Source organism: Ambystoma mexicanum, chromosome 6p, assembly GCF_040938575.1.
Source record: "Ambystoma mexicanum isolate Mex_15411 chromosome 6p, UKY_AmexF1_1, whole genome shotgun sequence".
In the NCBI taxonomy this organism is placed as follows: domain Eukaryota; kingdom Metazoa; phylum Chordata; class Amphibia; order Caudata; family Ambystomatidae; genus Ambystoma; species Ambystoma mexicanum.
The window spans coordinates 219,947,826-219,972,066 of NC_090935.1; the positions used below are offsets into that span (position 1 = coordinate 219,947,826).

Below are 24,241 nucleotides of genomic sequence, written 5' to 3' on the forward strand. Positions count from 1 at the left end.
TGCAAAGTCATTATTTGGTGAACATTTGAGACAGCCAGTTATCAAGTTATCGTCATGGTAAACATGTTGTCTAGATATTCTGAGACTCCATACCAGCATCACATAATGCAGATAGTGCCTGTGATGCTCATCTCTGTCCTGGTAGTGTTAGGAATGTATTATAATGGTACACAGGACTTTCACAATTGCTAGAGACTCTCCATTCAAAACACGCCTCATTGAAGAACAGCCTCCATGACCAAAGCATTGCCACTCTACAATTTTATCAGGAAGCTATGGCCAGCTCCCAAACACCGGACGATGCCCTGTCAGCTAGGGCTAAAAGGTTTGGAGGTAGATCTTTTCACCATCTCGCCGCCTCACTTTTTAATACTTCTCCAGGTAGCTCATCCTCGAGCCAGCCCATCAGCATTTCAAGACATCTCTGAAGGTGGACTTTAATAAAAGACACAATCCTTGACAGCATCTTGGGGCGCTGCACCCATGTTATTTTTCTTTCCCACTACCACCCTGCGCTCAAAAGCAGCACACGTGGAACTAAACGTGTTATAAAAACCATGACTAAAATAAATTAAAAAATACGTATAAAGCAAGCAGCACATAGCTTTACTATGCCATTAACATATGCCTATATCAGACTGCATAAACAGATACATGTGAAGTTTACCCTAGTTCACTACTTGAAACGAGGAGGATGATGATTGCAAACACTGGTGTTGCCATTAAGCTGCTGCTGCTCCTGCAAAGTTGTTTCCGGCAGCCACAGATTTTTATTGGTGTCTACCAAGGGTTATAGTACTTTGTTTGACGACCCGCAAAATTGGGATGAAACAACTTCATAGCGCACAGTGGTTGTACATCATGAGACTCCCAATTACCCTTCGCTGACTACCACGATTTGGATAAAACTGCCACACCATCAAAATATTTAATTCAAATAGACTGCTGTGATATCAAAGGATTTTCATTAGACCAAGTAAATGTATTTGAGGATGTCAAGGCTTCATTACACGATAGACCAAGAGCTTGAGAGCTGAAGGGAACTTGAAATATAACTATTCGTCTAGCTGACCATAACACCTTGGTGCATCCTACAAATTGAAATCAGATGATGCTTTTGGAAGACGTGTAAAATGCTACTGCTCGTCCTCAATTTCAAGTACAGAATGTTTAGAAACCTCAATTCTTTACTTCTGATCAATCATTCTTTTAGGGGTATTAGCAGGGCCATTTGCCAGATGTGATTCACTAAATAGAGGGGGCCGATACAACCAATGGGAATGCCGTCAGCATCACACCCTATTAATACAGAGCAAAAGAGTAAAACAGCGGCTTTACTAGCCTGGGAGAACAGCCTGGAGGACTTCCCCGATTCCTATCCACCCATTACCAGGAGTCCTTCTACAGCACAAAAGCCAGACCTTCAGTCAACTGAGAAGGATCTCAGCAGACCAGCATGATGGGTTAAAATTGCACAGCTGAATCCACATGTGGTGTAACAAGCTGCAGGAATTCTCAAACGGCAACAGACCCAAGCAAGGAAGTCAGTGAAACAATCGGTCCCCAGGTCACAAAGAACTAACAATTTATTCCCACATTTTGACTGCCATCTGATAAACAAGGGTTAAAGCAAGCCGACAGTGGATACCTTGAAAGAAATATGATAGCAGTATCATGGGGAAGCATGTTCAGGGTCAGAATGCTACAACGAGGGAGCCATTTTGAAACGTTCACTCCTATGCAGTCTGCCCTGGAAAATCAGAAACGTATGTTGCAACAGCAGACTTCTATGTTTTGTTCACAGTCCAAACCACATAGGTACCTCCACCAGCAGGGTTTGCCACATTAAATATGCCTTGGTTTTACAACAGGTTCATCCCTGCAATGTGACGTTCTTATGCTTGCCTCTCTTCCTGCGAACCCCAATCTCCTTAATTAATACTTTACGATTAGTTACAGAAACTCAACATCACAGTTCATAAATCTTGACCTTGGTTCACTGTAAGAACAATTTTTTGACGAATCAGAGTTATTGAAAAATCCAGCTGCTGGACCCTTGGAAGGCCAACAGTTTTTAGTTTGGAAGTAGTGATAGATTATTACAAAATAGCTATACATAGAAAATATGTTCCTTATTTTGCTTTGATCATGCCTTTATGGGCAGCTGGATGGCAGCAGTAGGTTCTCAGCCTCCAGGTCTTGAGGCAATCCGTTGCGTGAAGCTGTTCACAAATCCGGCCATATGTGATCTGTCACTATTATCCTCGCTAGATACCACCTCAAATACAATAACTTTGCACTCACTGATGTATGAACTTCTGTCCCCAAAGAAGGGAGGGAAAAGGCACATGATGAGCAAGAAAAGACCCAGTAAAGACCACGAAGAGCAAATGTCATGTTCACATTTTCCAGTGTATTGGTTTACTGGGCAGATGAAGTCTTCAGCCTGATGCCTTATTTGGGTTGTATTACGGTCGCAGTAGACCAAACAAAAATTCATTCAAAACCAAAGCAATGTCACCAACCGAATCTTATCCTTTGCTAGGGTCTTTATTTCTGTCCTCTAAAGAGGAATATTTTTAGTAAATATTGCAACACTCTTTCTAATCCCTCCATTGCCAAGGATGACTTCCTGGGTCTTTTCCAGAAGTCTTAAGTAGTGGCAATCAGTTGCTAAAACACCATTTTAAAAGTAACTTCCAGTGAAAGTTTAAAAAGCAGCAACCGTGTCACTCCAAAAAAGCAACTTGACGGTTTTAGTCTATCGTATTATGTTTACATAATGAACTTCCGGGTACAGAGCATTGATAAGAAGGGCCAGCAGATTGGTTCCGTCCTCAAGAGAGTGTCCAGGGTATTTTATGAATTGGGTGGCCTTTGAGAGCACCTCCTGGTACTCTGTATACTGCTTGTTTGATGCCATCGCCTCCAAAGCGGTGAGTGCCTGCAACATAAGAAAGAACGGTTCGAATGAATGCATAAAAACAAGACATGTGCATGAACGGTTGCTTCTTTCACGCTACACAGAATATGTAAAGGTAAAACGTAAGCTATGTTCTCAGCTACCATGCATTAAATCAAGTCGGAAAGAGGGCGTCATTAAAGTATGCAACCTTATGTCACTATTTCTTACTTGTAACTTCTGTTCTCCAGCATTGCCTGAGGATGGGGAATATTCAAAAAGCATGTGAATCTATGAGAATCCAATGCTGAAGAACACCTACACAAATACATGATTTCTAGGCTGTCATCCTCTAATGTTACTGCTCCAATACTTCTGGAGCATGGCCTCACATCTAGTAGCAGAGCTATTGGCGCCACGCGGGCCGAAGGGAGGAGGTGGGAGGTCACCACCCTTACCACTCATGCACACCAGTCCATGAAGATTCACTCACCTAACAGACACCATGACCGCAGGAGGTAACAGAAGCAAGCCAAGATGGGGGTAGGTCTAAGTTAAGAGGGGAGGGGAAATAGAAGTCGGGTCTGGAAGGATGAAGGGGCAGCTATAAGGTTATTGAAAAGCGGGCTGATTACTCTGGATAAACTGCACTTCTGTTTTAACTGTTGTGTTGGAAGGATATGTTACATCTTTCTCCGTTAAGTCAGGAGGCGTTGAGTGTTGAGGACAGGCAGCTGAGCATGGTCTCTTTCCTGACTCAGTAGTGTTGAGGGGCAAGCCTGCCTCCCCAACTTTGAGGGTCCTGGGTGTGGTACAGCAGTGCCTACCGCTAGTCTGGTGAGGGAGGCACTTCTGTGGGTGGCATGGCCATTGTCGGCACTACGGATTTACTGTCAGGAGTGCATGTGTAACTCACTGGGTGGTTCAGTGGTTTCGAGATCTGATGGGAGGTTCCAGTTGCAGAGTGTGGGACTAATCTGTCAGCGTGTCTAACCAGTGTGGCGTGGAGAATTCCAGGTACATAATTCCTAGAGATTTTATTATTATTATGGTATTTATTGAGTGTGGAACTAGCTTTGGGAGGCAACAGAGCACTCATAGGGGGAAGTACAGAGTGAGGGAAGCAGAGATACAAGAGGAAAGCTAACAAAGGGGAGGAAACAGGGGGATCAGACCACAAGGTCTCAGCTTAGGTGGGAAGTGGAGGGTGCATCTGGTGGATGCAGGAAATAGTCTGTTTGGGATGTAGGGTGGAGGTGTAAGTGAACTTTAGGAAAGTGCTGGAGGGTTGCTCTGGTGGACATATTTTGCTGCTGGTAGCGGGCAACAAGGTATGTTTTGTGTGCGCAGTTTCATTTCTGTGTGTATGCTTATTTCCGTAGTTGGAGTAGAGAGAGGCTGAGTGTTGAGGGAGCATGCAGAGGCAGGCATCAACAAGCAACAAAGTGGTTTACAAAGGAGATGGGATGAAGTGGCACTGGCCATTGTGGAAGGATCAAGATGTTGAAGGGCTGTGGATCAATGACAGCAGGAGTTCATTCTATACCAGTGGGGAGAAGCAGCAGCAGGAATTCAAAGAGGCAGCACGGGTGGACTGTTATGGACTAAGTGGTGACCAGGCATTGGATGGAGAAGTTAGCACAGGATAAGGAATAGCATGGCGGGGAGAACAATGAAGGAGGGGGACCGTCTGAATTTCACAGCAATTTCTAGATGGCGCCCTGCTAGTTCTCTTAATCTTTTTTTTTCTATTGTATATTTGGTTTAGTTCAAACATTTATAGATTAAAAGATACAAGTATTACATTTCCATATAACAATTTAAATAAACATTAAAACATACAAGCAAGTCTTAAAACACAATTTCATTCGTCTTTAACTGATATCAATCGATAACTCATTATTGATTTACTAAAACACTCTTAAAACTAACAAATCATTTAAAATCTGACTTAAGACAATCATATCAGTGGCAATTGTTAGTTATTCACTGGTTTATAGCATTTACCTCATATTGCTAACATTCTTAAATATCATATTACACACCGTTAGGAGTTCACAACTAGCAACAGATAAGAAATACAAAACTAGTGAACCAATTCATTAATGTGTCTTAAACACCTGCACGTCAATCAACCTTTTCACTAGGTAACTGCAGTACTTCCCTAATAAAGTGCACTAATGCTATCGTAATATGTTATTCCCTATGGACAACTTAGCCCATAAGGTTTCTGTTCGATCTACCCTTATGTGCAATAAAGAGTTTCTTACCTGTAACTCCTGTTCTCCAGCATTGGTATCTTTCATAGATTCACATGCTCTGAAAATTCCCTGTCGTCTGGCTGGGAATCCTCAGTAAATATGTGATGCGCCTTTCCCTAGGCAAGAAGAAACTAAATTGTATAGCCTAACACCCTTGTTATGGGTGCTATTGGTCCCAACCAATGGGATCTCGAGTAACTGTAGATTAGACCCCCCTCTTCCCTACATATTCTAACCGTGTGTTCAGCAGAGCGTGTCCTCTGGTTTAACACGGTTAGTAAAAACAAGTTATTTCTTCTACAAAACAACTGAAAAAATGCTTTCTTTTCAAGAAAAATGATTAGCCCCAGGAGGGGAATCATTTCATAGGTGAGAAGTTAAGTTCTAAGGGGATGGAGGGCAAAAGGAGACCCCTCTTCAGACCCTGTGCCACTTGTAGCCTTAAGAACGTTTATGAAGGGAACAAACACTCCGACTGTATTTACTGTCGCTACCCACATCATACCAAGGAGGGCTGCACTATCTGAGGAGGTCTTAGCTCCAAGACCCTCAAGGATAGACATAGAAGGCTGGTATACTGGTTAAACAAGGGGAATTATCCTGACTACCAGTCTGATGTTGCGTCGACCAAAAGCATGGCCATTCCAGCAGACAAGCGCCCGCGGTCAAGGGAGAGAGCCCGGTGGGAGATGCGGCCAGGCAAGAAGCATAGAAGATCCCATGGCTACAAGCCGTCGGTGGGGGAAGGTTCATTACCGGCAAAAGACCAACCGTCGCTGGCGAGGAAGTCGACGACAGGATCGGAGCATCAAGGCCATAACTCAAGGTCAGTGAGAGAGGGCGAAACCCATTCCTCAGGGCCTAAGGTCACGTCAACAGCTGATTGGAAGCCACATAAACACGGCTCTAAGGAGGCTAGCGAGGAGCAAACGGTGCATAAACGACCACTGTCCATGGAAGGGGAGCAGAGGTCAGCGAAACACCAGGCTCGGTACCCGTCCACTACGCCCATTATATTTATTTTCAAATTTGTTTACTGGCATTTGTTATTGTACAGCTACACATGTCAAATTAAGTGTGCCATTAGGTGCAGGATTAACATAAAGGACTTTTGTTGTCCAAATAAAACGGCCTCTTCGGCAGCATCGCAAAAGACATGTTGCATCACACGATTAAGAGCCCAAATGAACTGTCCTCAAAACAGAAGCATCTCGCAGATTGACAGCTCAAAAATCGAGCCTGTCTGCAGCGAACACGCCCTCGAAGCCTAAAAACACCTCGTTGACGACTTCAATCAAATCTAGCCAGTCACCGGCGATGCATTGTAATCCTTCCAAAATGCACAAGACCACCTCGTCAAGGTCAACCGAGGATTCCCAGCATGAAGACGGGGAATATTCACAGCATGTGAATCTATGAAAGATCCAATGCTGGAGAAATACCAAGTTCCTGAGACACCTTCTCGAAGCAGGCTCACTATTTTAACAATACACGATTAGGTGTCTCCAGGACTCTGCATTGCACCCACACAATCAGCACCTCCGCTTATCTGGAGAAATCTCTCTCATTGGACCCACCACATCAAGAGTCCGTAAAATGTTAAACCTAAATTGCATGTACGTTTCCCTTGTCATGTGATTCAGAAACAGTATCAAATATCCTTCAGGTTTGTTATATTCCAATTTATCCTGCCAATAATGCTCATAGGCCTTATATCCCAGCTGTCACACTGGTTACACCAATCCCATATTTCAATTTTCTTCTTGAGCAGAATAGGATTTGCTACCAGTTCATCCAAAGAGCACTCTAAATTCCCCAAGTCAGACACGCACTCTCAGTAGAGCTCATTCAAAGGATGCAATGTACCTGGGATCGAAGAATTTGCCAAGATGTTCAAATATTGAATATTTAACTGGGGTCCTGATAGCTGAGTCACATGATTGTAAGCCAAGTTCCACCAGGATCCAGAAAGCGGCTACGTTTCCATACAAAGCCCTCTTATCTGTCCAAGAAATATTTCCTTGGGATATGAAGCACTTCCAAGCCATATATGATATGATATTTATAACGCGTTTAATACCCAGGGGTTTCTAAGCACAGACCCGGGGATCGAACCTGTGTTGTTCTGTGTCGTCTTGCTTCCAAGGCGAGCATGTTGCCCCTGAGCTATCCTCCTGAGACAAGCATTGTAGGTACAATTGTGCTCCACAATGCTCTAACAGTGGGTGTAGGGCATTGCTACAGAACCTAACATATATTTTATGAATTTGCGCAACCAGTGGAACCCACTTGCTACGTAGCGGCACAATACATTTTGGTTGGGCTCTTGGTAGCATACAATGGGAAACCCAAATAAATAATGTGTTTGACAGTTTTTATAGGGACACTGCCCAGGGACCATTTGTATTTGATTTTCATTCCCACCTCTACGGCAGAACAAAATGGATCAATTCAGTGCATTGATTTTTAAGCCATTATCATTAGTTCCCAACATCTCTCTGCAACCAGTGGCACTGCATGCATTAGAGAACTGCATACATTGGACTGCCCAACAGGTTTGCCAAAGATGGCATAAGGATAAGGCTTGCCAGATCCTCAGTGTTGCGCTACTGGGGGCTAGTACCAGAGGAGGGTATTTTATTGTATTTTATTCATTTGTTTATCAAGCACCAGAGCCAACAGGCATCAAGGCACCACACAAACATACAGACAAACAACAATGAAAAACCAATACAGAAAATCAGGAGACTCAAGGGAAGCCAGAACCAGAACAGATTCAAATGCCAGTACTGTTCATATTTCTCGAACAACAGGGTTTTTAGCTGTTTTCTGAACACAGGAAAACTAGATTTTAATCAGATGTCCAGTGGCAGTACATTCCAAAAGATCGGGAAAAGGGAATAAAAAGATTTCTGTTGCCCTTTGTTCGCTGAACTCTAGACATGACAAGCAGTGCTTGAGTGTTAGACCGAAGAAGGCAAGTTGGTTTACATGGCTGAATAGCTTCAGCCAATCAACTAGGAGCCTGGCTGTTTAGACATTTGTGTACCATGGACAGTACTTTAAATTCAACTCTAGATTTCACTGGAAGCCAATGCAATGCCTTCATTTGATCTGAAATGTGTTGCATGCGGCTAATGCGGGCAACCGCTCGAACACCGTAATTTTGAACACCTTGTCATTTATGTATGTTTTGATGGACGTTCCAGCAAGCAAGCTGTTAAAATAATCCAACTTTGTGAGTAATACAGCTCTAGCAATTGTGGCACAATTTCTTTCGACAAATAATTTTGAATCTGTCGGTGCATCCTTAGATAAAAGCTTAAAAACTCACCAGCAAGGCAGTCAATAATCAGTGAAGAATCTAATGTAACACTCAGGGTTTTTACCTTCCGAAGGATATTTATGGAAGAGCCATCAATGCAAAACTGATATAATCTTGTTTCAACGTGCTAATTTCTGTACTGAAGCCACCACCATCAGCGCCATCTTAGCACCATTTAAACACATCCAATTCTAGCTCATCCAAAATGTAATAATTCTGTGAATCGTATTAATCTTCTTTTGATAAGTACTTAAGTCGCCAGACAGCTCAATCAATAACTGTGCGTCATCTGCAAAGTTGGTAAATAAAATATTGTGGTCAGACAGTAGGTCAAACAGTATACATATTGAAAAGAGATATACATGATAAACATGCGCCCTGAGGAACTCCACAGACCACTGCTTCTTCCTCTGACATTTAGCCTCCCCAACTTTAGATGACCTGTCAGAAAAGAATTTATGAAATCCATGATACGGAATTAGTGTACAACCCTGGGTTTTCACTTAATCTACCTTGTACTGCACTTCCCCCCCCCCCCTCCCCTTCCCCTTGCACTTTTCCCCCTCCCCCACCCCTGCACTTGCGCGATCTGAATGACACCTGGCCTAGTAGGATCGTTGTCTGTCTCCCCTTGTTCCTCCCCTCCCTGCCTCGTCGCGTCTTGAAACACCTGTGTATAGGCGCGTTACAAATACCATATCATATTGAACATTGTGCTCTAAGATCAAGTGGTGCAGAGAAATCCAACAGCATAAGAATCCCCAACCCTCCGATATTTGTGATATGAAGTATCTGAGACAGAAGATCCAGCAAAGCCGACTCTCTACCACGCCCGGGAGGGAATCCAGACTGACGATAGTGTAGAAAGTCATTCTTTTCAATGTATTATTTAAATTGACTTGTGCCTATGTTATCCACCACTTTCAGTAAAAAAGAAAAAATGTATATCGGCCTGTAGAGGAGATTCCAAGCCCGACCCGCACTCAAATAGCCCATTTTGAAGTGCCAGGAACTCTCACGCCGAAGTATGTGATGTATGATGAGCAAATAAACCAGTTGAGAGACACAGTGGGGTTCTGCCCGGTACCTATCAGACAGACAGCACCTATTGAAGTATCTACACTTAAGAAACTCTCACCCATTGAGAAAACCATATCGATAAGTGACACCAACTGACGATTGCCAAAACACAATGCCTGAAGAAGCCAAGAAAGTCCTAAAGGAAGACGAATGGTGACGTCACAAGAACCCAGACTGACTCGCATATAGAAGATATGACAACCTGCGAATGACGAAAAAAGACGAAACACCATGGATAAGGGACATCATGAATTTAAAGTGAAATAACAATGTCAAAGGTATGAAGCTCATGCCATAAGCGTGATGAAGATATGCAGCCAGTTTACACATGTACATATGCTTGGAACCGCAAGGAAGCTGAGAAAATCGTGCAGCCTGCTATGCTTAGTAGAAAATTGAAAGTGGCAAGCGCCACCTATACATATCTACCTCAAAAAGGAGCATTTTATATAAGTATACTCCCACTGTGCACAAGAGCAGAATCAACCAAACATTACTAAAAGGCTGCAGGAGAGGAGCCCCTCAACACAAGAATCAAAAGCTAAAAGACAAACAAAACTCAGACGCATGCAACCCGTACCAAGAAGCCAAGGTTACATCGGCTAACATAGACAAACCATAGATACGATTTATGAAGCAAAGAGCGGAGTATCCTGTTCAAAGAAGTCAAGATAAGCAGCAGAAGGCAGGTGGAGGGCAGAAAGCTAAATCAAATACATGAATTGCAGGGAAAGCGAGACGATTTCATGGTGTCTGAATCACGTGACCTGCCAACTAAGAAGAGTTGGGGCCTTCACACCTACGCGCGGACTTGTGCCATGCACAGATATCTGAACTCTTTCCGACAGAGATACAGTCTCAAGGCCAAACCAACAAGAAATAATTGACACCTGGCCATTGGGGAGGTGACTGATGATGGCAATGGTTGGGGGAAGGCTGGAAGAGCGGTTGAACACCCTGCACCTGGCCGACCATTATGCACGCTGCTAAGCCAGTGGAAAAGTACAAGGAGTCTTGGTGCCAACCCAATCACAATAGACCAAGTAATCTAGGATCCTATAGTTTGTAGAACCAATGGGACGTCGTACTTTTAGTGACGTCCACAATAGCTATTCTGAAGGAAGGGCTTAGATGCCCCATCTGACACTGATTACCCAATCCTGTCACCCCGTTACCACATACAGATATAGTACCTATATTATATTTACCTTACTATAACCAATAGAATTGCATGCAACATTTTAAGTGTTACACGTCAGTGATGACGAGTTTTTAGTATAAAAGATGTGTTCTCTATCAAGGTCATTGGAGTTGAAGTGAGAAGGAAGATCAAGCAACAGCTGATGTACATGAACTCCCTGTTTTTTGTACTTGTCATTAAACGGACTCCCTTTGCCAAATTATTGAGTTGTCATTATTGATTTGATGCTGGAGTACGAATCTGCATCCCCATCCATCTCACTGGTGCTGCTACCTCATCTTAAAGTGCTATTGGGCAACCCCCAGCTTTATGGGCCCTGTTGGGGTCATGGTGCACAATTGGTAGCAGAGATAGGATGGTTTATCGATTATTGATTAGATAAGGCACCCATTGGCCGTCGACATAAAGTAACTCTAGGTCCTCGGCAATATCATGAGTCCTTTTGCCATCAGGCTAAGTAGACTGAGAAGCTCCCCGTAGATAGGGGTTAGTTAAGTAAAAATCCTCCAGGTCAAGGTTTGAAGGAACCTGTGTTCTGCCCATGAACCACTTCCCACTTCTACGAGGAGCCGATCGTGTGAACAGCAGGAGAGGCGGTAACGAAGGCGGTGATCCCGAGGATCCAGAGAGGAAACATGCGAACGGTGCGTGAACAAGACTGAACGTTTTGGCAAAAAGTTGCATGCCTTAGAATAAGTAAGGGAAGGTACGGTGGGAGGCGTGACAAAAAATAACGGTAGAGATAGAGTAGAATGAATATATAGAAGGGGAAGGAAATAAAGACTCAAGGGTGACTGAGTAAAGCATAGAAGAGGATACCGGGAAGATACCTGAGCATAGAAGAGGATAACGAGAAGATACCAGAGCATAGAGGAGGATATCGGGAGGATACTTGAGCAGAGAGAGGATACGCCCAAGTACCTACGCTTAATATAGCATCTAGAAGAAGCCTGCATCCATCCATCGTGAATTAATAGGACGAATTAGGAGACCAAAGCGGATAAAGACACTTTTGAAAGGGATGGGCTTACACTCCATGTTGGAGTAACTCACAGGGGTAGAGATCTGTGTAGCCGGCTGAAGTCTTGTCTGTCAAATTTGTTTTGTGTTTTTCTCTTTCCTTTTCTTTTTCTCTCTGACGTCATGATAAATAAGGACATTTTTGAGGTGTTGTGTGAGGAAGAAAGAGATAATTTTAAGTATGGAAGATGTTACACCGTTGATACACTTATGCAAACAGTTGCCAAAACATGCACCTAAGCTGAAAAGGTACAGTGCAGAATGGGTTAAGGGAACCGCTAACAAAATGTTTATGCCGTGGCCCCAGGGCGGGTCACTATCCAAAACGATCCTGCAACACATGATGACATATTTGCACGCTACGCACAAGGGCAAGAAGTTAGACAAACGCCAAGCGAGTTTAGAAAATGTACCAAGAGGACAAGGAGGAAGAGCTGCCTTTAGATTGGATACTTAACGTATGCACGGAGGGGGGGTCAGATGCCTTCGGTGCCACCCGCCCCTCCTGAAACAAAAGGTGAAGTTAATAAAGACAAAGGATTATACCCGCTAAAGGAACTTAAAACAGCCACAGGATATAGCAACCCAGCATTTCAGTCACCTGCGCAAAGTAGTGACGAAAACCCAGACAAAGACACAGATAGAGATATCACCTCCAAGGTCCTGAGGGACAAGGAGAGGCGGAAAAAGGAGAAATAAGAACAGGAACAAGAAAGTACATCTCTAGATACCAAGAGAGAGGGCAAAAGATGGAAAGGAGATGAGGATAGAACTGATGAGATAGCATTCACACATAACAAATGGATGGGATGTCAGATTCTGTTGAAACTCGATGGTAAAGGCTTTGAAGAAGTGAGACAAACGGGCGAGCTAGATGAGTTTCGAAGAAGTGATAAGGAAAAGGAAAAAGGATTGAGAGATGAAAGATCACGAGAAGAGACAGGCAGAGACGAGAACAATTGTATCGCGAGGAGCAAGAAAGGAAACTTAGTCACAAGCAGATAGTAGCCGACGAACAGAGTAGGCAGGAACTACGGAAGATAGAAGAACAACAAAAGATCAGGGAAAGGAGAATAAAAAGATGAAGGGATGAGGAAACACGAAGGGCAAATGAACAGAGAGATGCAAGGAAACGGGAAGAAGATAGAGTCAGAGAGGAAACGTGGAAGCGCAGAGAGTTCGATGATGACATAGAACGCAAGCAAAGAGAGAGCACGAGATTTTGAGTATCTGGAAAGAGGTTAAAAAACCTGATCCAGTGGTAAGCTTGGAGGACATAGAAGAATTCTTTCCCGAGTACGATTCAGTACCTGGCACGTCTAGGGCAAATATCGAGGATGACTTCGAACCCGAAGCATCAGAGAGATGATCAATAGAATATATGATTAAATGGGGCTAGAACAAGTACCCCAAGGGACAGGAGAGGACGAGCGTCTTGAGAGCACTCAATTGTATGACACTGACAACGTTTCCAGAAGTAGTAGAAACAGAGAGCTGACCCTAGATGGGTTGACACTAAATCGGAACGAGGGTGATGAGAGGAGTTGCACGAGTTGGGCACAGACAATGTCAGATGCGGAAAGAGAGGAATATGAGGGAAAGGAGGATGAGAGAAGGCGTGAAAACTGCTTCTCAAGGGAAAGGGGAATAGGATGGTTGGATTCTAGTGAATCTGCACCTAAGGCATTAGAGTCAGCCACGCAATCAGACCGACACAAAGGAGTATCTTACGGTCAGGGGCGGGTGTCTCCACCACCCTATGTGAGCCGACTAAGGACATTGCCAGGTAGATGGCAATGCAGGACTATCACCCCTGCAGTGGATAGAAACATAAGAGAGGAAAAGGAATTTCACGTATCACAATTCCCGTTGCTCAAGAAAGGAGGAACGAGGCCACAGTATATTGCATGGCCACACATGGATCGAGAAAACCTGAAAATGGATACATGAGCTGGAAAAAATAACGGGAGAGAACACTCTAGCTATTGGAGATATTAAAGGTCTTTTAATAGCCATACTTGCTTATCGAGCTGACAATGTGTGGAAACGTGCAGGTTACCCTGGCCTGACTACAGTTAACACTGCACACGATGGAGCTCCATTTAACAACTACAGAGCCGCGGTATGGAAAGCATTACGATTACTAAACCCAGATACTTCGGACATGGGAGCCATAATGACACGAAAAATGAAGGAGTCAAAGGATCCTTTGCTTTAAATTCAGAATTTCCAAGACACGTGGGTGCTCGAAACTTGTGAATCTTGGGAGAAATCTATACCCGTGTTTTACCATATATTATGCCAAGTGCTGCCAGATCAGGTACAGAAGCTGCTCAAGAAATTGGTAGGAATTGAGGCCAAACCGTGGTCTGAAATACAGTTGACCATAGCTCACTATTGCAGATTACTGGAGGAGAATCACAAAAAAGAGGCTGCACGAAAAAGTTGAAGAGGGCAAATTAGTGCAGAAGAAATTGTCAAAATATGCCATTGAAGGGGCAATGATAACTAGCACAGACGGACCGAACGAACGTGCAGGAGGTCAATAATCAACAGCAATTTAGTCAGGGCAGTCATGGGTTCTACCCCAGAGGGAGAGGCTTTCGAGGAATAGGATTCCAGTGCAATCAGGAAGGTTTTCAAAACATGCAAAACAGCAATCAGGATATGCCAAATGGGCAAATAATCAGACCTCTGCCGATATGTTGGACGTGTGAGATGTCAGGACATCTAGCACGCACATGCAGAAGTCAAGGCATGGTGCAAAGCAACCAGGGGACAAGAGTAGGAATGGTGAATCCAACTGTGGTTTTTCAGCAGGGTGGAAATGGAGTTGCACAGAATCACACAGTGCAACAGCAAGTGCCATGAGCACAGCAAAGCTCGCAACCTCAGAACTTGATAAGTTATCCACAAGGACAGTCTCAACATTTGCCGATGCAACTGTCACAGACAAGTGCAGGACAGGCATCGAACTCTGGAATGAGAGCTAACACTGGTGATGGAGGAAGTCCATTCAAGCAGAGTGGGACAAAGTTATATATGGATTAGGACAGCTCACTGGGAAGCCTGATGTGTTCTATCCTATCAGTGACACCAGACCCTCATGAGGAACCAAGGGTAGATGTCCTTATAGGGGATAAAGAATATTCCTTCTTAGTTGACACAGGTGCAACAGGTTCGTGTATACGTGAAGGCAAGTTTTCCTTGTCCGGTGATGCTATTAATACTCAGGGCTTTACAGGAGCAACAAGTTGTGTTCCTCTTACATAGGAGAATGTGACATGAATGTGCCACTGTTATACTCAAGACAAACCCAAGTAAACATATTGGGACGAGACCTAATGATGAAGTTAAACATGACAATCTCATTCACGGAGAAGGGCATAGTATGTTTGATTCCAGGAATGCATTATTTGAACGTATGCGAAATGATTTGAGCATACGCAGGACAATCAGCTGTGAGAGCTGTCCCATTGGAACCAGAAATATTCGCATATGGGATACGCATACTAACGGCAGGGCTACCAGGCCTTGCAGACAAAACCATGAGACCCCAGATGAATTTCTATTTAGGCCACAAATACCTATGCACGAGGAGAAATGTTTCCCTTGGCAATACACACAGCCATAGTGTGATGGAGAATGGCACTGATCAATGGGTGTGATGATGAAGGCAGACAATGGTGAACAGTAATCGCCATTGAAGAGGGGTACAGACTAACTGACGTCACTGATGACGATCTATTTGGTGAACAAACAGATGTAGGCGAAACATCAGTCGAGGTAAATTTCATTTTCTGGGTGAGAATGATCACAAGAGAGGTGCCCCAGAGAATGATGTTGGCGAAAAAACGCCCTGAATATTTTGATGACGACATGGCCCAGGTGCCTGTCTCCGTGTGAACCACAGGCCCCTATGATGTAGGCCTATTGAAGGGAGTTGGAGAAGGATTAAACTGAAATCAAAGGGAGGGTCCTGGAGGCTAGTTCAAGATTTGCGCCTGATAAATGATATTGTTGAAGCTGAGTTCCCTCCAGTCCCTAACCCGTCCATGATCCTATGTAACATACCTGTTGAGGCTCAATATTTCACAGTGATTGATTTGAAAAATGTGTTTTTTCACAATCCCATTACACAAAGACCCACAAGATTTGACGTCATTTACATTCAGACAAATGCGTCTGAAGAGCACGAGGCTACCCCATGGATACTGTGAGTCTCCTTCCATTTTCAACAGAGTCCTACAAATGGACTTAAGCAATAACAAAGGAAAAATGCAGACACGTTTCTAATCAGCTATTGATTATACTGGCTGAGAAAGGATATAAAGTTGACAAAGAAAAGTTACAATATTGTCAGCAAGAAGTGCTGTATATAGGCCAGCTGATCTCGCATGAAGGGAAACTGATTACCCCTGAAAGGGCTGAAGCCATACTGGACACAGCCAAGCCACACACAATAAAACAAATGCAGAGTTTTCTAGGTCTTTGCAATTACGTCAGGGCATGGGTCTTTGACTACAGCTCATATACCAAGCCCTTGTTACAGGCCCTGAAGAAAGCACATGTGACAAAAGAAAGAATTGAATGTCTGAGACTATGGAAGAGAGGTTTACTGAACTCAAGAAAGTCATTTGCACGCACCAGTTTTAGGGATTCCCAATTATGCAGAGGAATTCTACCTGTTCTCACACACGAATGGCAGCTTTATGACGACAGTACTTGCACAGAGAACCACATTGGGGTACAAGACCCTAGTATACTACAGTGGGAATTCGGACCCAGTGATGAGAGGCCACTTCCCTTGCGAACAGAGTTTAGCTCCCGCAGCATTCGCCGTAGAGAAAGCTACAACCATTGTGATGGGATGCTCAATGACGTTGTTCGTCGAGCATGCACTATTTGCCATTATAGAGAAACCAAAGGGCACATTGACATCTCAGAGAGCTTCTGCTTATGAAGTGATCATATCGAATAAATCCATTAAGATAGTTCGATGTAAAATAGTGAACCCAGCTATGTTTATAGCAGAGCCAGTCACTGAAGGAGAACCGATCCATGACTGCGCAAATTATGAGGAATTCTATAAAGAAATCCCAGGGTGAAAGAAAATACATCGGCAGAAGGAGAAATTGTTTTTGTTGACGGTTCATTGAGAATCTATCAAAATGATGGGCAGAGGTACACAGGCCCTGCTGTGGTAAAGCACACAGCAGATGGAGAATTTCAGGTACTTATTAGTGCATGATTACCATCTCATTATTCAGCACAGGCTGCAGAATTATTAGAGTTGATACTCGCCATAGAGCATTACGCAGACCAGGAAGTGACGGTGTACAGTAACACCGCCTATGTGACATCAACAGTGCACACAGGCTTAGCGCGCTGGAAAAGGAGGGGCTACCTACGAGCGGACGGCACGCCAGTGCAGCACGCAGCCCTATTGGATAGGCTCATTAAGGCACTACAGCTCCCAGTGGGCATAGCAGTCATGAAATGCGCCGGCCACACTAAGGGGACGGATTTTATTTCACGAGGAAATCAAGCAGCAGACAGAGAGGCCAGGCGTATGGCATCCAAGGGCAAAACCATAATGGCATGGAAATAACTCATGTAAATGGACTGATGTAAATGAAAAAATGATCATTGCACAAAGTGAACCTGAGGGTTATAGCAACATGGGGAAAACCCAGTTAATGGAACTCCAAGGGGAAGCACCACAGGAAGAAAAGAACCTCTGGAAGCGGCAAGGGTGTTCTTTAAACCCTCGGAACGCTTGTGGCGACAAGACAGCACTGGTACACCAGTAATGCCTATAGCCCTGTTAAAATTAGCATTGGAACAATTGCATTATCCGGCACACATGTCGAAAGAGAATATAGCAGCAATGGTCGCTGAAGACTGGTTTGTACCAAACTTAGCAGAACACGTCGCATTTTTTATGATGAACTGTATGATCTACCAACAGTTCACGGCTGGGCACACACTAAAAGTGATTAGAGGAGTCATCCCAAAGCCAAATGGACCTTTTCAGCACTTGCATGCCGATTATGTCGATATGATTCAAGTATGTAACGGGTACAGGTATTTAATTGTTGTGGTGTGTCCATTCTCTAGATAGATAGAAGCAGGTTGATGTACACACCCAGACTCTACCTGTGCAACCAAATTTATGGTGCGAGAAATATTTCCCAGGTGGGGACTATGTGAGGTCATGAGGTCAAATAATGGGCCTCACTTTGTTAATGCAGTCTTCAAACAGATTAGCTTGCTACTTGGTATAAAGCACAAGTTCTCGTCGGCGTATCACCCGCAATGTAATGGGATATGTGAGAAGCTCAACGGCCTATTAAAGGAAAGGATAGGCAAATTGAAGCTTACTCTAAAGAAGGGATGGTTACACTGCCTTCCATTGGCACTGCATGCACTCAGAAACCAGCCTGGTTCTGGCCATCAACCTACGCTGCACGAAATAGCAACAGGCAGAAGGATGCATACTCCGCTGACACCCCGAGACAGAGCTAGATATGATGCCCAGCCAACACGAGAAATCTTAGGGTCTGAAATGCAAAATTACTTTAATTGCATGACATCTTGTCTTACTGTCATTTCAGGACAGCTGCAACGATGACAAAAAGGGTGTGGGTCAGCACAGAACATGTCATGATGCCCGCTCCCGGGGAGCCGGTTCAAGCCCGGCGTCCCCGAAAGCGGACATACAGTCCCCAAGGAAGGACCCAGCAACCCCATATAGGGGCCCTTTGGACAGTGTCCTGGCGCCTATGGCGCCAGGCTCATTATGGGAATGCTTGGGTGCACTTACCTGATGCAGACCATGCTGCAGGATCCCGGCCTCCTTGAGGCCTGAAAGGAACTACTTTACCTGTGGGACTAATTTACCATCCGGGCGTGGTCGGGGAAGGATACATACCTGATTGGAGGAAGGATACATACCTGGAACTTCTTCCAAGGCTATTTAAACCCCACCCGAACAGCCACACGTGCTTCGCGTTGTTCTGCATCTAGCAGCTGGACGCTCACCGTGTCTGCTCCTGCATCCCGACTTCTGCCACGCCTGCCAGCATCCTGGATCACCTGCAAAGGAAGAGAAGAAGAGAACAGAAGAAGGAAAAGTCCTTACCTGCTAAATCCGCATCCCGGAGACATCTCGCCGACAATCCTGAAAAGGAAGACTTTAATTTAAAAGCTCATCGCGTCGATCGCTGCAGCGCCGCATTCCACTCACCTTTACAGGGCGCCTCCATGTTCAGCAGCGATCATCCGGATTCGCAGTCACGCCCCAGCGCCTAGGGAGAAAAAGACCAGAACAAAAGGTGAGAGAGAGAAGGGAATAAGGAAAGCTAAATCTCCATGTTAAGACTTACCTGTTGGTTCATTCCCTCTTCATTTCGGGTCCACGCCGCATCCTGGCATTTCCGGACCCCGGCCCCTAAGGGGAAAAAGAGACATCAGCGTTAATGAGCGAATGAAAAGACATTACCAAAAAAACGCTCATTAAAGACTTACCTGATTTCTACAGGGATTTCACCTCTCATCTCGGGTCGGTGCCTGTTCCCCGGCATTCCGTACCCCGGCCCCTATGGGGAAAAAGACACTAGCATTAGTACACTAATGCATGGACACAAGGGGAACCTCTTATCAAAAAACTTACCTGGAAGCCAAGCAAGTTTGGTTCTCACCAATACGAAAATCCAGTGAAGTAACTGGACACCAACGCGCCCCTGCATCAGAAGCAGGATGGAGAGCTCGTCCTTCCAGACCCTAAGGTGAGACGCTATGAGAAATCACAGAAGGGTTTCAAGGAGGGTGAGAGGGGTAAGTGGGAGGCCGATTGCATTACCCCGCAGACAGTTAATCCCCTATTTTCGCCTGCAGAAGGATACTTCTGCGAGCCAGACAAGCCAGATTTGGGGACCCGGTCCAGTCCATCTTCCGAACCCTGCGCATCACCTTAGAAGAGGTCACAGCAGAGCGAACCAGGCCAGCGCCTCCGTGGGAGTCAGGTGAGCTTAACAGAACACAGAAGGAGATATTGCTACACACTCAGTTCACGGTCCTGGTGAGAAACCACACGAGAAAAAAGTGGGACAAGCCAAGGTTCATCAGACCTTTCACAGTGGAAGACGTTACCCCATCTGCAGTCAAACTACAAAGAAGAAGAGCTTGGATTTTCCTGGGCGACATCAAACCTACTTCAGAAAAGACCCCCTGCTTGCACCCCAACGCGTAGAGACGACAGACAACGGGGGAAAACCACAGCACGTGCAGACGAGATTCATGACGAGGAAGGAGGACGCATGACCAGCAAAACAAAAATAAAGAACTTTTGTGCAAAATTGTAGCTTAAAATTGGACATTTCCTCTGAGCAAAAAAAGGGATAAGGACATAAAACAATTTGCAGAAGATATGCAGACCCTTATGGCCAAAACTCACAAAAATACTAACCTGGGTCGAAGACAAAGGAGGACCCCTACATATAGTGCCACTGAAAAATGCCAAACTATGCTTTAGAAACAATGGTACAAGGAAAATGGGACAAAATCGGAACTGTGGACGTATCTTTGATGCCACAGGAATGGCACATGGTACCGCAGTAATCATGGATCATTACTGGGCATGTGGACCCAGGGCATATATCAGGCTGCCGAAGAATTGGGGATTTATATGCACAATAGTGAATGTCCATGTCCCAGCATTGGTGATTCCAAAAAGTGATCTGAATATTGACAGTTTCCCGAAAGCCGATGCTCACTTAAGAAAAAGGAGATCTGTGGAACTGATGAAAAGAATGGAGAGAGAGAATTACTTGTTTTCCAAATTAGAAGAAGCTTTCCATGCAATCCTCTATGAACACAGACTGTGCAGTCTGACCTCATCAGTGTTAAATACAATCTTCATGCCACGGATCCAAGTTGGAACAAATACTAAATGGTTGCAGATAACCAGATGGGAGTTACTGCAAACCATCAAAATAACCATAAAGGGATTCAACGCGATCAAGGAAGAGTTAAGGGCGATTCAACTAATGACTCTCCAGAACAGATATGTCCTTGACATGATCACAGCCATGGATGGAGGTGTTTGTGCAGAAATCGGAGAATCATGTTGCACGTTTATACCATCTCACAACGAAAATGGAATGTTAACAGAGGCCATAGGTATGCTGATGGAATTACAGAATCAAATGATTGATGAAACTGACGAAGTGGACGACAACAGTTGGTTTGGATCGCTATTCTCATGGGTTCCACAATGGATGGTGGATGCATTCAAATTCCTAGGAGCCCTGCTAGTGATGATATTGCTTGGATTCTGTGTTATCAAAATAATAATCTCCCAGTACCAGAAGACGGCGAAAAAAGCCATAGGGATGAAGATCATGATTGATGTCGAACTCGGATGGAAGTCCAAAGACCTGACTGATGAAGAAATAAGAGACCTCATGAAAACTAGCATTTATGCATCAGAAGGAACAAAGTTTCGGTATCCAAGGAAACACAGAAATTATGTGGGAAGATGGATCTATTGCAGCCCAAATGGACAATGTCAACTGATGACATGGAACAAAGATGAACACGTGAGAGCAGCAGAAAGCTTGAAGGGAGTCATAAAAATATGAACCCCAAAGAGACATATTGTGTGTGAACACAGAAGATGAAGGAGAATTGAATGCAGAGGATGCAGAAAAGATGGATACCAAGGAAAGAATGAAAGTGGTCGATGAATCGCCCAGAGGGGGGAGTGTAGAAGAGGCCCCAAGCCTGACCCGCACTCAAATCGCCCATTTTGAAGTGCCAGGAACTATCACGCCGATGTATGATGAGCAAATAAACTAGCAGAGAGCCGCAATGCGGCTCTGCCCGGTACCTATCAGACAGACAGCACCTATTGAAGTACCTGCACTTAAGAAACCTTGGACAGTAAGGTACGCATTGAGAAAACCATATCGATAAGTGAGACCAACTGACAATTGCCAAAACACAATGCCTGAAGAAGCCAAGAAATTCCTAAAGGAAGACGAATGGTGATGTCACAAGAACCCAGACTGACTCACATATAGAAGATATGACAACCTGCGAATGACGAAAAAAGACGAAACACCATGGATAAGGGACATCATCTAAAGTGAAATAACAATGTAAAAGGTATGAAGCTTATGCCATAAGCGTGATGAATATATGCAGCCAGTTTACACGTGTACATATGCTTGGAACCGCAAGAAAGCTGAGAAAATCGTGCGGCCTGCTATGCCAGTTTACACGTGTACATATGCTTGGAACCGCAAGAAAGCTGAGAAAATCGTGCGGCCTGCTATGCTTAGTAGTAAAATAAATTGCGGAAAGCGCCACCTATACATATCTACCTCAAAAAGGAGCCTTTTATATAAGTATACTTCCACTGTGCACAAGAGCAGAATCAACCAAACGTTACTAAAAGGCTACAGGAGAGGAGCCCCTCAACACAGAAAGCTAAAAGACAAGAAATGAAACTCAGACGCATGCAACCCGTACCAAGAAGCCAAGGTTACATTGGCTGACATAGATGAACCATAGATACGATTTATGAAGCAAAGAGCGAAGTATCCTGTTCAAAGAAGTCAAGATAAGCAGCAGAAGGCAGGTGGAGGGCAGAAAGCTAAATCAAATATACAAATTGCAGGGAAAGGGAGACGATTTCACAGAGTCTGAATCACGTAACCTGCCAACTAAGGAGAGTTGGGGCCTTCACACCTAGGCGCGGACTTGTGCCATGCACAGATATCTGAACTCTTCCCGACAGAGATACAGTCTCAAGGCCAAACCAACAGGGAAATAATTAACACATGGCCATTGGGGAGGTGATTGATGATGGCAATGGTTGGGGGAAGGCTGGAAGAGCGGGCGAGCACCCTGCACCTGGCTGACCATTCTGCACGCTGCTAAGCCAGTGGAAAATACAAGGAGGCTTGGTGTCAACCCAATCACAATAGACCAAGTAATCTAGGATCCTATAGTTTGTAGAACCAATGGGACGTCGTACGTTTAGTGACGTCCACAATAGCTATTCTGAAGGAAGGGCTTAGATGCCCCATCTAACACTGATTACCCAATCATGTTACCCCGTTACCAATACAGATATAGTACCTATAGTAAAGCTTCCTTCCTATAAGCAATAGAATTGCATGCAACATTTGAAGCGTTACATGTCAGTGATGACAAGTTTTTAGTATAAAAGATGTGTTTTCTATGAAGTTCATTGGAGTTGAAGCGAGAAGGAAGATCAAGCTGATGTTCATGAACTCCCTGTTTTTTATACTTGTCATTAAACGGACTCCCTTTGCCAAACCATTGAGTTGCCATTATTGATTTGATGCAGGAGTATGAATCTGCATCCCCATCCATCTCACGGGTGCTGCTACCTCATCTTAAAGTGCTATTGGGGAACCCCCAGCTTTATGGGCCGGTTGGGGTGCTGGTGCACAGGCCGCTAGCTATTTAGCTCAGATAGATTCAGGCCCTATTATTATTTTATCAGTGGTGTAACTTGGAAATGTTTAATAATCTCAGGCACCAAACAGTGCTGAAAGGTAGCGTTGGAAAAAGGAGTCAGAAAAGGAGAAAACATTTCTGGAAATTTGAGGACAATCTTGGCTGGGCAAACAACGTTTGTGACTATTGTCAGACGCATACTTTTAAGAGTGGAGAGCATATCGTGCACCTCGATGGATTTGACACGGGGTTCCGATCAATAGGATGAGTTAGAGTTCCCACAGAGCACACAGTTGTAATACTAACAAGCGGTTCTGCTAGTTTACTCGCAATCATTTTTCCCTGGCTTTTTCAATCTTATCTTTAACATGACCTTGGAGTCTGATACAGTCTTGAATATCAAGATTAAAACAATCTCCCATTCCAATCGAGCATTTTAACTCGGCTAAAATGGAGAATAGTTCACACATATTATTTTCTGATGATGAAATACGGGCGTTGTAATACTTTTTTTTTTAGCATAACAAATAGCATTTTTATATTCAGCTGCCAATGATTTCCAGGCTTGTTTATCCTCCAGGCAATTTTTTTTGTTGCCAGGCTCTTTTCTTTTAGCCGTTTAGCTCTATTGTAAGCGTGGCCAGCTCCTATGTACACCATTTTTGTTGCCTGGAGTGTAGACAAACCTTTTTTGTTTTAACAGGAGCAACCCTATCAAAAAAGGAGTTTAAAACAGGATTATAGGCCTCAACCAAAGTCTCAGGTGTATCTGTTTTTCTCGTAGTGGTCATTACAGATTCCCAGCGTGCGAAACATTGGTCTGGAGAACCAGATGTACCCATGATGCCTGGTGCGGCTGTCAACTAAGGATGAGCAGTTATTTAATTGTGAACACACAGATCTACAGTAGGTGAAGTAGTTGATTGGCGCCAGGAGTATGCCTTGATGAGTCTTCACGT

General features: G+C 44.2%; 1 protein-coding gene across 1 annotated transcript in view; it reads right to left on the reverse strand.

Moving 5' to 3' along the window:
• Positions 1-747: 747 nt before the first annotated feature.
• The window catches only part of EPG5 (ectopic P-granules 5 autophagy tethering factor), a 2,517,217-nt gene continuing 2,493,723 nt past the window's right edge, over positions 748-24,241 (reverse strand). Inside the window, exon 44 of the mRNA XM_069626898.1 lies at positions 748-2,944. Within this exon, the coding sequence (XP_069482999.1) occupies positions 2,762-2,944 (183 nt within the window). The 3' untranslated portion in view covers positions 748-2,761. The remainder of the gene's footprint in view (positions 2,945-24,241) is intronic.